Source organism: Quercus lobata, chromosome 1, assembly GCF_001633185.2.
Source record: "Quercus lobata isolate SW786 chromosome 1, ValleyOak3.0 Primary Assembly, whole genome shotgun sequence".
NCBI classification, from domain to species: Eukaryota; Viridiplantae; Streptophyta; class Magnoliopsida; order Fagales; family Fagaceae; genus Quercus; species Quercus lobata.
The window spans coordinates 18,038,955-18,052,414 of NC_044904.1; the positions used below are offsets into that span (position 1 = coordinate 18,038,955).

Below are 13,460 nucleotides of genomic sequence, written 5' to 3' on the forward strand. Positions count from 1 at the left end.
ATCAATGGGGAGGATGACAATTTCAACCGATCCATATGTCAAAATGTAAGGGCTTTCTAGTCAAATGACCAGTGTCAAAATGTAAGACCCAATATTGAGGTGGCAAGCAAAGCAATCTGACCAAACCCGACCCGCAAACATGAACTTTAGTGGCTTAGTACCGAAAATGAGTCCACGCGCAGTTAACAGCGCGTGCATACAGAGTACCAGTGGCCAGGCCATCCAAAGAAATCAGAACAACGTATAACAGACTGAATTCAGAAACAGTAACGGATAAGAAAGGAGCTCAGCTCTCTATCTCTCTCTCTCTCTCTCTCACTCTCTGTTTCTCACTGTATTTGCCAAATTTCCAATGGCATTAAGGGTCTCAAACTCAGCTCCTACTACATATATTTCTCAGCTTCAATCTTCTTCTTCTTCTTCTTCTTCTACAGTAGTTGTCTCATTCAGTTTCAAATCACGCCCTCTTCTTCTCTCTCCTTTCTCCTTTGCTTCTTCTTCTTTTTCTTTGAGCTCAATTAGACGGCTTCGGAGTCCTGGGTCTCGCGTTGTGCTTGCAGAAGCACCTGTTGATTCTGGCAATGGTGCTGTACTCACTGCTGATAAGCCCGATTCCAATACTCCTGCTCCTTCTGGAAGGGTCTACTTTCCTCTTGCTGCTGTTGTTGGCCAAGTACTAACCTTTTTCTTCTCTCTATGTGTTTGTGCCTTTTGAAAATGGTGTTTTGGGTTTGTTAATTTTGTGTTTGTGAATGAATTGGTTAATGGGTTTTTTTTTTTTTTTTTTTTTTTTTTTTTTGTGTAAAGGTTCCATTTTTTGGTCTTTTGTGGTTGAACTGTAAGTGGGTTTTATTTAGTTTCTCTTTTGGAAATGGGGTTTGTTAGTTTGTTATGTTTCATTGGATTAGTTAATGGGTTTGACATTTTGTTCTTTTTACGGTACTGAAGGTACACTCTCTCTGACTACACCACATGAGAAAACAAAGTGCCACATGGTAATTTGCAAATTATGAAATGCCAAGAGCATGAAGCCATCCAAGGTTCAATGCCCCCTCCCCCAACTATCGAATTATTAAAAAAACAAAAAAAAAAAAAAGTCATAAACTGGTAATTTTATTACCAAATTCAATTGTAACCATGTATGCTAAATATCATGCGTGTATATGATATATGTGTATATTATCAAGAGGCATTTATTTCTATTACTCATTGCTAACATTGAAAATCTGAAGCCGACCTCAGTTATAATGTTATGATTTGTATCATTTCGTTTTCCTGCGCTTATTTGCTGTCTATGTGGTTTGGTAACTAATCATATGCTGCCTATGTCGTTTGGTAACTACTAACTAGTACTGTGATTTTAGCGGGCAAACACAAGCTTTTTACTTTCAGATAAATTTAATTTAGCCTTTGGCTTTTGAGCTTCATCCTTTTGGATCTATTAGGATGAGAATACCTCATGTGCTTTATTAGCATGTGCGGTAATGTTGGTTGATGAAGTTACAATTTTAAGTGAAAAAACATAATTTTGAGGCATTTAGGACTAGGGCTTTGTTGTTGTTGTTGTTGTTGTTGCATGAGGCCTTCAATGTAATCTAACTGTAAATTACATAGGCGCTAAGATGGTAATATGTGTAAAAGAGAAAAAAATGACAATATAACATTAGTAGAGAGATGTTAAAGGATAGGATTCATGCTTCAATTGAAGACGTGGCCTTTATCTGGAGAGGATGGGCTAACACTGATTATTTTGTGCATTGTAAAATACTTCTGTACAGGTTTGGGAATTTATGTCAGCATGTCTTTAAAAATTTTCAAGTCATTTCTGTTTGGGAAGTACTTGGCTAGGTACTTCTGTACAGGTTTTCTTAATCAGTTAACCTGTGATCCAAAAAAAAAAAAAAACTATTGTTGGTTACTTACATAGTTACATTGTTTTTTGACTTTTGTGAAATTAATTATTTTTACAGGATGCTATAAAAACTGCTCTTTTGCTTGGAGCAACTGACCGTGAGATTGGAGGCATTGCTATATCTGGAAAGCGAGGAACAGCTAAGACAGTAATGGCACGTGGGTTACATGCAATTTTGCCACCAATTGATGTAGTTGTTGGTTCAATAGCAAATGCAGATCCAGCCTGCCTGGAAGAGTAAGGTTACACATTTGTTAGCCTTCCCCATTTAGCTACAAAGTTTTGTAGTGACCCAATTATCAAGAAAATGGAAGAGTGTTTTTATAAAATATGTGCACTTCTGTGGTCATATTTCAGTTGAGAAGCAAGTAGAGTTGTAAAAAGAGTCATGGCATTAAGATAAGATGTTGAAATACTATTATTCTTCAGGTTAAACTTATTTAAATATGATAACATTTGGAAGTTTGTTTTAGGAAATATTCCCTCATGGTTTTTTTTTTTTTTTTTTTTTTTTTTTTAATTTAATTTTTTTTTTTATAGAATTCTTAGATAGCTTGAACTTCAAAAAGTAAATTTCAGGACCAGGTTAGGACATGTATTATGTACCTTTTTTCGTTTATTTTCTGAATAAAATTATTTGACTTATTTAAAAAAATAACATTTTGACCTAATAATGTTTCTTGTGTTTATTTTCTTCTATATGATGTGATGATGGTAATGAACATTTATTCCTTTCAAAATAGTGACTGTTGAAATTTTTTGAAGGTGGGAAGATGGCCTAAGTGAACGTGTAGAATATGATTCTGCTGGTAATGTTAAGACTCAAATAGTCAGATCTCCTTTTGTTCAGGTACTTTTCATGAGAGAAGGCATGCATATTTAGATTATATTCATTGCCTAATCGCCTTAGATGATTCGTGACACAGATTCCACTTGGAGTCACAGAAGACAGACTCATTGGATCTGTTGATGTTGAGGAATCTGTGAAAACAGGATCAACTATTTTCCAGCCAGGCCTTCTTGCTGAAGCTCATAGAGGTGTTCTATATGTTGATGAAATAAATCTGTTGGATGAGGGTATTAGTAATTTGCTACTTAATGTATTAACTGAAGGAGTTAATATCGTGGAAAGGGAGGGAATCAGCTTTAGGCACCCATGCAAGCCACTCCTTATTGCTACTTACAATCCAGAAGAGGGTGCTGTACGTGAGCACTTGCTAGATCGTATTGCAATTAATTTGAGGTACAAACCTTGTAATTAGCTTATTCAATAAGTTAGCTATCCTTGATTCTCTTCCGTTTCTACTAATGATACACTTCTTCTGCAGTGCAGATCTTCCAATGAGTTTTGAAGATCGTGTTGCAGCTGTTGGAATTGCAACACAATTTCAGGAGCGTAGTAATGAAGTGTTCAAAATGGTTGAGGAAGAAACAGACTTGGCAAAAACTCAGGCAAGTATGCAATAAAATAAATCAGAGAACAGGGAGGGGTTCTGCCCATCACCATCATAAGAACACGGTGTTTTGTTGTGGGAAGGAAAAGCAAAAATAGTACAGATTCCAGAACAATTATCTTATATTTTATCATCACTTATTTATGTTGGAAGGATGATAAAATTCTTGTTCGGTATTACTTGGACATTAAAAAAGGATAGTTAAATGGCTTTGATGTCTCTCTAAGACAAATTCCTCTTTTTTGATTGGACTTGGACATCAGCAGTTCAAGGAGAAGGTTTTTCTCACATATAATAAAGAAGTTTTTTAACTTTATTTTCTGATAACCATGGTGCTTAGTTTACTTGAACAATTTGATGACTCTGATATAATTATATAAATGTTCATAACATATTTACCCATAGTTTTTGCAGGAATATAATTTAATTTCAAAGCTTTCTATTATCCTGATGTTTATTAGATGTTTTATTTTTTAGATGTTTTATTTTTTGTTGTTATGGAATATATAATGTTGACAGTTTATAGGCTAGTTCTTTTATTAAACAACAAATTGATTTATGTACTTATTTACACATTGCAGATTATTTTGGCAAGAGAGTATTTGAAGGATGTTACTATCAGCAGAGAACAATTGAAGTACATTGTAATGGAAGCCCTTCGAGGTGGTTGTCAGGTTCTGACTGTAAAACCCTTTCTTAATTTTTGTAAATTTTTCATGGTTTTCATTCACTTCCTTTGACAAAATAAAATTAAGTCAAGCCCAAATGTCAATCTTGCATCCTGCTCAATTTGAGCTGTTAATAGACTAGAAGACTTGCATTCAGGATCATCCATATTGAGGAGGAAGCTGGTTTTACTAAGCTCTATGACCGATACCCAATTAAATTAAATAATGCCTGAATCCAAGCTGATTTTCTTCTTTTTTGTAGCACCATTTGGGCTCATAGTGCTGCCATTAGTCTTTTGGTGACAATGGTAGCACTAGTTTTGTCTTTGCATAAATAGCAGAGTAGATCCATACTGCACATTATCCCAAAATCTCACTACTAAGTACTAACAATCAATCAACTCTTCTAAAAAGATCCAACTCTAACAATATTCTATTGTAGTTTGGCTTTCCATAGTGCAATATAGAGGAAATTGTGAGCATTTTTTCCTATACTTAGGGGTATTCCATGGTGTGCAGTGTTCAGGATTAGATGTTGAATGGAGGGACTGACAACAGGGGATTTCATGTACCAATGGATGTTGTGGGAGACATGGATCATCTGCCTTTTGACTTAAAAGTTTTGTAAAACATTGGCATTGGTTTTAGTTAAAGGTGTCAGAGTGATTAAAAGTAAATGCACACACACATATGTATATATATGTAGAAAAAAGGTTTTTTTTTTTTTTTTTTTTAATAAAAAATTTCCAATTGAGCTAGAGCTCATTGGCAAACATTTATAAAAATATGTCTCAACATTCAAGGGTGCTGATTATAATGGTTACTACAAAACATAATACCATTGTTTAGAAAGCACATTTTTACCTCTTCTTAATCATGATACCATTGTGTGTATGTGTATGTGTGTGTGTGTGCATGCACATGTTGAGTCATAAGGGGTACAAAATGTGGTGTCTACACGTGTGTAGATGTATACGTATATATGGATGTGCATGAATATAAGCTTTTGCATACTGAACTGATTCTGTAATCTGGACCACAGTTACATATCTATTAAATGAGTGTTTTTTCATTACAGGGACACAGAGCTGAGCTATATGCTGCCCGTGTTGCAAAGTGCTTAGCTGCGCTAGAGGGACGAGAAAAAGTCAATGTTGACGACCTGAAAAAAGCTGTTAAGTATTCTTCTGAAAACATAACAAACATGATTTTCTATCTTAAGTTATGTGCATGCACCAGTGGCTTTGGATTTTTTTGGATTTTTTCTCTGGAACATATGTGCTATAGTAATTTCTCAACCTTGATGAGTGGTGGCCTTAAAACTCTTTTCCTTTCTGTTTGTTTGTTTTCTTTGGGAAATGATATAACGTGATAGTTCCTGCCTTCCTGTTTTTCTTTTCATCTATATATCATGTATGGTAGCACCGGACATTTGTTATTGAAATCTCTATTAATCTTTGCCCAGTTGTGTTTTATTAAATCACAAAGTTATTTTATTCTCAAAAAAAAAAAAAAAAAAAAATCATGAAGTTTTTAGCACATATCTTGTACTTTTTATTTATCAAAGAAAACAAAGCACGCCTTTTTTAATGCACTTATGCTCAGTCTCTACCAAAACTCCTTTGCTAAGATCTTGAGCTATTATTACTACAAGCGACAATACAAGTGTCAATTATTTTGGCCTGCAACATTAAGCATCCACTTTGTCTCAACTTACACATCAAAATGTAGGTCAGCAGTTGTGTCAGCCAAGATATAAATTGCTACGACTTAATTTTTGGTGGTACATGAATAGATGGGATGGAAAACCATATTAAGTATGTAGAGCTGGTTTATGCAATAGGGAGATATGATGATAATATCAGACATCAGGAAGGTCCTAAAAGTTTTGGAGAAAGAAAAAAAAAAAGATTCTGAATGGTCTTAATTCTGAATTTTACAGTGGCTTCATATTGGGAATAGAGGATTAAGTATAGGCTTTGCCTATGGAAAGATTAAAAAGTTATGAAATAAATTTGGATTTCTCCATCAATTCAAGGCAGGGAAAACGTTAGAGCAAATTCTGAGATGTGTTGACTAATGATTTTGGTCCATTTAAAGAATTACAGAAGTAAATTTTTTTAGCAATTTCAACCTTTTTTATTTGGTACAGAATTTTTAGTGCTACAACCAAATTCTGGTCACCATACATTTTCTATCACTAAGCTTGCCGAAAACAAATTCTGGAGCCATTACGAAGCTGAGTCCTTTGCAAATTGCAGTTAACGTCAGGTGTAACTTGGACACATACCTTTAGCTGGAAGACTTTAAAACTATCTCTAATAAAGACAACAATCTCTTTTATGAGTTATCCAGATACTGGGGCTACATTGGTAGTCTTACTACGACCTAATCACTGGCTTTTCATTCAAAATTATAACCAGCTTCAGTGGTGAATTTTGGAATTAAAATAAATAAATAAAGTATAATTTCTAAGATTGTGTACTTCACAAAAAACATGGGAAAAAAGGGCTAGTGTGAGTTCTGGAGAGCCGTGAAAGATAGATAATAGCTTTAGTGTTGTTGCTAATCTGCTAGTTAGTTTGCTGAAATGGGCAAAAAAATAACAAATATTTAGAACAAATGGAAATCATATGTTGCATATCGATATCATCATTTGAATGTAAAACGCTCAAACCTGAGCTTTAAATTCTTGTGAGACCCATATTACAATCTGGGCACGTCAATGTCAACCTTTGTTTCCCTTGCAATTCTTTATGCATAGTATTTTACTCTAGACTGCTGTTAATGGTAGATGAATTTGTCTCTGTTCTTTGTAGAATAGCTGTCTTCCTCTGGTCATTTTGTTGCATCTACTGAATGAAGAAAAAGAAACATGATAGGGCATAAGGAATAATAAAGTTGGAATCCTATTTTGAGACTGGCAAACAAGGGCCTAAAGCATTTCCCTTAAATCAGTTGCATTAAAGTAAACTGCATAACAGTTTCGATTTTTCATATCTGCATCATAGTAACATGCACGAACTTTCTTTTCTAATAATTATCTAACACAGGTAGAATTGGTCATTCTTCCTCGTTCAATCATCAATGAGAATCCACCAGAACAGCAAAATCAGCAGCCTCCACCCCCACCACCCCCTCCACAAAATCAAGAATCTGAGCAGGAGCAGAATGAGGAGGATGAACAAGAGGTTTATTAAATAAAAAATTAGGGTTTGCCTTTCTTTTGGCTGATTATTGCTAAGTTAACTTTACCATACTCCTAAATTCAATCTCTTTCCCCTTGTCTTGTATTCCAAAATTGTTTGAAAGTGAAGTATAGGTTTGTTTTTAACATGAAGCTCTTTATAAGCAGGATGAAAATGAAGAAGAAAATGAACAGGAGCAGGAGCAAATACCTGAAGAGTTTATCTTTGATGCAGAAGGGGGTTTAGTGGATGAGAAACTTCTCTTCTTTGCACAACAAGCACAGAGACGCCGGGGGAAGGCTGGGAGAGCAAAGAATGTCATATTTTCCGAGGATAGAGGCCGATATATAAAGCCAATGCTCCCAAAGGTAGGCGCTCCCTCCCACACACTTTTTTTTTTTTTTTTTTTGCTGACAGGGACATAACATCTACTCTTTGCTTTTTATGCCATTTTCAACCTATTCTCGATTTGTGTGTTTGAAATTTCAAAAATAAGCATTCAATTTTCAGTCCTTTGTAGAGTCTCAAAAATCTTAAATTGTGTTTTTCAATGAAATTTTCCTCTACTCGTCCATCTTTTCTTAACAAGCTTCTTATTCTTTCACAGGGCCCTGTAAAGAGATTAGCCGTTGATGCAACCCTTAGAGCAGCTGCACCATATCAGAAGTTGCGTAGGGAGAAGAACACTCAAAGCAATAGGAAAGTTTTTGTGGAGAAAACTGATATGAGGGCAAAGAGAATGGCACGAAAAGCAGGAGCATTGGTAGTAAAACTGTAGTCTTGTGTCATTTGTTTGTCCTTCAATTTTTGAAAGAATTGAAACTGTTTTGTATCACTTTTGGTATTAGTATATCATACTGAAAGAGTCCGGTTCAATTTCAGAATATTGGACCTTCTTTACAGATAGTCTCAACTATTAATGATGATTGATTTAAAATTTTCTACTGTGAACACTCATAATCTTTTTTTGTGTTGAATTTTTAAAAAAAATTTATGGCAGGTTATATTTTTGGTTGATGCAAGTGGAAGCATGGCTCTGAATAGAATGCAGAATGCAAAAGGTGCAGCACTTAAGCTACTTGCAGAAAGTTATACAAGCAGGGATCAGGTGACTTGAAATGGGAAACAAAATTTATGAACTTTGATGGTTGCATAAATTAAAGGCTTCTCATTTGTTTTTGTTTTTTTTTTTTTTCAAAGTAAAATTTTCTGTACACTTAAACCTAGATTTTTTTATGACTCTAATTTCTTGATAAGATTTTCCTTATTTGGTAAAGGGATGAACAGAGTTTAAACTATGAAATAATTGACATGTAAATACTGCATAGGAGTCCCTTTTTCTTTTTTCCAAAAAATTTAAACACAGACGTAAAGTTATGAAGAAAAGGAAACTTTAAAGTTGTGATTGCTTTGCACTAATAATAAATTACTTTAAAGAATTTGTAAATCAGTGATCAGCTACTAGCGAGTATAGAAATAATTATTTACTTAATTCTAAAAGTCTTTGCTTATTATAAAGTATTCTCAAGAGAAGGTTCTCAGTATATATCATTCAAGAGTGGGATCCCCAAGTATAGAACAGTGCTTATGGGATGTGGCATCAATTAGTTGGTGTTGGTCTCTGTTGGTTATGGTGATAACTGGCATCACCAATGTTTGTTGTCTCCAAAGGACTTGATTGGTATTGGTTTAGGGAGTCACCAAAATATGGGCACACTTATCCCAAGTATATAATGTCAGACTAAAGGATTTATCAATAGGTAATGTTGCTCCAATACCCATCCAAAGGGCTACTGAGGTACCAATTCAAAAGATGGTTGTTGCTAAGAAGCATAGAGACTTTGGAGTAGGTATGGAAATGTAGACCATTGTGTGAAAATTGAAAACTAGGTGGGCACATTCTTCACTTGGTAGAAATTCAAGAACAACACAAAACAGTCACAGGTAGTGAGTGGCACCATCATAGATTATTGTATGCCTTCAACTGTGGGAGCTAGAGTGGATGCGGAGAGCAATGAGTTGAGGTAATGGCTCATGGGGTGGTTGATTGATTTGGTGTTCAGGGTTGTGTTGCTTGAGAGAGAGAATGAATGTCCTCTTGTGACAACTTCCTGTGGGTACAGGCCAAAAAGCTAGGTTCATAAATCTTGTGTTATTGCTCAAGGCACTAGGATGTCAAGTTGGGCGTGCCTTCACACACAACAAAATATGATGCGAGGCTTCTACTGTTCTACAACAGCATTGAACTAAAGAGAAATTGGTTAGGATGGTGATTTCAATTCATTGACATAGTTCATGCCGAAAATAAAATTGAAAGGAAACAAGAGTGAAGCAAAATAACTTTCTAGTCAAATAGTGGGCTCTTGCATATATACATCATAGTGTATATGCAAGTCATGGAAAGCAGTATAGTGAATGATAGAATATTTAAATGGGACAAGATGGGGAAGTAATTTTGAATGGTCAAAGCCAGGGATACAACATACATCCCATTTTACATACCATTTTATTATAAACATATTATAACGACAGCTGTATATACCATGACTACCGTAAATCCCTTTTCTAGAGTAATCATTACAGAATGGAAATTTAAATATATTGTTGAAGCCAATGTCCTGCCTGCAACTATTTCATCTAAAATTTATTTATGTACTTAAGCATTCAGCTAATTAGTAAACCATAAAAAGATACATGATAAGATTCTTTGAATTTCCATGATATTAACCTTTATGATGTATCAACTTATGATTTTAAATAGGTGTCTATCATCCCTTTCCGTGGAGATTCTGCTGAAGTTCTCCTGCCTCCTTCTAGATCAATTGCAATGGCAAGGAAACGTCTCGAGAGACTTCCATGTGGGGGAGGTTCTCCCCTGGCTCATGGCCTTTCCATGGTATGTGAATTTGGTATCTTTTTTACTAAAGGCATCTTGAAAAACTTTTCAATCTTGTTCCTCTTTTTACCCCATAATGGTAAATTCTAGTTAGGCATCTCTGTAGTGGAAATCAGGAAACTTGTTTCTTGAATATTGTGAATGACTTCCACCTTTGTCTTCAACCATTTTTGTCCTTGTAATTCCAAAGTGACCGACATGTCCCTGTTCTCTATCACACAACTCTATTTACATATTTCCTCTCTCTGTCTCTAATTAATGGCAAAAGAACCTCCAATTCTAAGTTCTCACTTAATTTTATCATTGGCTTCTTGACTTTTTGCACAGAATAATTTCCAATTCCCTAATCTCTCCCAGTAATTAGAGCTATGGTTCCTAAATGTTAACTGACCTTTCGTTTGCCTTAATTTTGCTTAGGCCGTCAGGGTTGGGCTGAATGCAGAGAAGAGTGGTGATGTTGGCCGCATAATGATTGTTGCAATAACTGATGGTAGAGCCAATATATCACTGAAAAGATCCACTGACCCTGAAGCTGCTGCAGCTACTGATGCCCCAAGACCTTCATCACAAGAGTTGAAGGTAAATTTTTTGATTCTTTAATTGGACACATGGCATTAGTAATGACAGTGTTGGACCTGATAGATGGCTTACTTGGAAGGTTGTTTTGGTCAAACTTCATATCATTGTCTGATAATGGTCCATCTATTCTGAGATTGCATAAAACTTGTGCAGAGAATATTTGATTATCCAAAAGAATAGGCTAATATCAAATGTCCCCTGCTTCCGCAATAACCTTATCATTCTAACTATCAAGTAAATCTTGCATGTGAAACCCATTAACTTTCCAATGCTTCATTTGCAAATCTCGTGTAGAATAGGTAAGGTGCTTACAAATTTTGCATATTTGAATCTAAGAATTTTGTGATGAATTTGGCCTAAGTGGTAACGATTATCTCTACGTGCTCAATAAAGGGTGAGATTTTGGAAGTGGCTGGGAAAATATACAAAGCAGGGATGTCTCTTCTTGTCATTGACACAGAAAATAAGTTTGTTTCAACTGGTTTTGCCAAGGAAATTGCAAGAGTCGCTCAAGGTTGGTTTACTTGAAAACTCATTGTTCTTCATTCTGTGAAGATAACATAAACTCATTCAAAATCCTGGTTCTGCAGGAAAATATTATTACTTGCCAAATGCTTCAGATGCCGTTATCTCAGCTACAACCAAGGAAGCATTATCAGCCTTAAAAAGCTCATGAACCATTAAAAAGTGTGTTACTTTGGCCTCTGAAATCTGACAAAATTTAACTGATTTATTTTACTACCAAACATTTATTTTTCTTCTTTGTCCTTATAATGGTGTAATCTATCCCACATGTATCAGTGTATGTCATTACAAAGCGAAATAAAATTTTTCTTCTTGTTCCTTTTTTATGTTAAATTCCAAATGTTATTCGTCCAAGCACTGACCCCAAAAGGAAGAGGTCCTGTCAGAGCAATCTATTAAAGCTTTGCCATTCTGAGTGATAGTGGCAGCTTTGCTAAAAGTGGTGCGGTGCCATTTCTAGTGAAGAATTTAGAAGTGGGGTAAGATCCTGATTTCTATTCTTTTGAAGCAAAAATCTTTACCATTTACATATAGAATCAAATAGGAGCATCATTCAAAAGCTTACTTACCAGGCTCACATTCTTACTGATTGATTAGAATTCTAATCAAAATGTTAATATCAGATTGCCCCATAGATTAGACATGCTTATGTCTTTTGATGCTTTCATTTGATATACACTTTCATAGGGGAAAAAAGCCCACAAAATGCCCGGCCATTGACATAGTTAACGGTAATTGCAAATATGACATGGTATGGTTTTGAATGTAATTTGAAGAGAAAAATGGCACTTTAAGTGAAAGTGATAAACAAATACTTCTTTCTATTGGCTACATGCACGCAGTCACAGTGCTAGTTCAAGTTATCAGTGACAATGAATCCCACAAGTTGTGGCTTGAGTTGTTACATGACTCCGACCTTGGCAGATCTACTAGTACTGTGAGCAAATGCTATAAACCTAAGTGAACTGTAGTCTGTGGAAGACATTCACTCTCTCTCTCTCAAGAAGCAACAATTTTGAGATTTTGCTAGAACACCTCCAACAGCTTAGCTAAAGCCAAAATTCTCTCTATTTAAGAGAGTAAACTCTTAAAATGCAAGTCCAACAATCTATCTAAAATAGAGAATTTAAAAAAAAAAGAAAAAAAAAGAAAAAAGAAAAAGTATTTAAATAGGATAGTTAAGTAGGCAAAATTAAAAAAAATTAACTTTTACTCTCCAATTTAAGTGAAAAAATGCCTACATTGTTAAAAATACTAAGTGAATTATTGTTTTCTGCACCGCAATTACGTTTAAAAATGAAGCGCATGGGAGATGATTGAAACGCGAGGGCTATATTCAAACAATTGCAAGCGAGAAAAATAAGAATTTAAGAGGGTGTTTGGATTGGGTGGAATTGAGTTATATAACTCAGTTTCATTACCCATAATTCAAAACATGTGGGATTCACCAAAAAAAAAAAAAAAAAAAAAGAGGTTGTTTGGAAAGTTTTCTGAGTGTTGCTCCATCACTCAAAACTAAAAAAATTGAATTTGAGCAATGAAAACCGGGAACAAATTTTTTGAGTTTCCAAAACTTCAAACTTGAATTTCAATGTCATTGTGGTTATTTTGGTAAATTTGTGGGACCCATGTGCACTTGTCGAGTTGGACCCACTACCTTTGATATTACCACTGGCCTTAACTTTTCTTTTTCTCATTTCATTTCTTCACATTTCAGAGTTTCAGAGATTCTCATTTCATTTCCTTTTCTCATCTCATTTCATTTCTTAACTGAAGTTCTTGGTCAGCCGAGTGTAGAAGCAATGTTGAGGAAAAATTATTGTATACTTTCGGAGTATCATAAATGTATATTTCCTCATTTCACATAAATAGTATGTCTCACTAATTTAGTGGAACTCACTATTCATATGAGAAGAGGGAGTACACATTTATAATACTTCGAAAATACTTAATAATTTTCCAATGTTAAGCTAGAAGAAGCTTTGAAACCGTATACATTAAAACACCGTTGGGTCATAGGTCATAACTTATAAGAGTTACAACTACTAAACTATCTCTTCTCCTCTCTTCATGTGGTCTATTTATATTTAAAAATAATAATAAAAAGAAGAAAGGGAGAGAGAGGGAGAGAGAGAGGTATGCTCAATTCCAACGTGGCACAACAGGCTAGCTAAATTAATGAGTCCGGGTAAAAAAGAAATCCGAATTCAGGAAAATATGGATCCGGGTCCGGATCCA

At 34.9% G+C, this 13,460-nt stretch overlaps 1 protein-coding gene across 2 annotated transcripts; it reads left to right on the forward strand.

Annotated features, from left to right (window-relative positions):
* Positions 1-250: 250 nt before the first annotated feature.
* LOC115981743 (magnesium-chelatase subunit ChlD, chloroplastic) lies at positions 251-11,548 on the forward strand. 2 transcript variants are annotated; one of them, XM_031104084.1, is made up of 15 exons: positions 251-673; positions 1,971-2,149; positions 2,678-2,762; positions 2,839-3,155; positions 3,241-3,364; positions 3,948-4,040; positions 5,113-5,208; positions 7,088-7,225; positions 7,390-7,590; positions 7,830-7,985; positions 8,223-8,330; positions 9,984-10,118; positions 10,536-10,697; positions 11,091-11,211; positions 11,288-11,548. In XM_031104084.1, exons 1-15 carry the CDS (start codon positions 353-355, stop codon positions 11,371-11,373), a joined length of 2,322 nt encoding a protein of 773 aa, XP_030959944.1. In that variant the 5' UTR covers positions 251-352; the 3' UTR covers positions 11,374-11,548. The 2 variants fall into 2 exon arrangements, with proteins under 2 accessions (XP_030959944.1, XP_030959953.1); XM_031104093.1 differs by lacking the exon at positions 251-673 and adding an exon at positions 1,011-1,040.
* Positions 11,549-13,460: the final 1,912 nt, after the last annotated feature.

Bases quoted from the DNA above. Each gene is read 5' to 3' on its own strand.
- LOC115981743 (XM_031104084.1), top strand. From the start codon at position 353: ATGGCATTAAGGGTCTCAAACTCAGCTCCTACTACATATATTTCTCAG. The intron at 7,986-8,222 runs GTAGTAAAACTG...AATTTATGGCAG, and splicing joins CACGAAAAGCAGGAGCATTG to GTTATATTTTTGGTTGATGC. The intron at 8,331-9,983 runs GTGACTTGAAAT...GATTTTAAATAG, and splicing joins GTTATACAAGCAGGGATCAG to GTGTCTATCATCCCTTTCCG.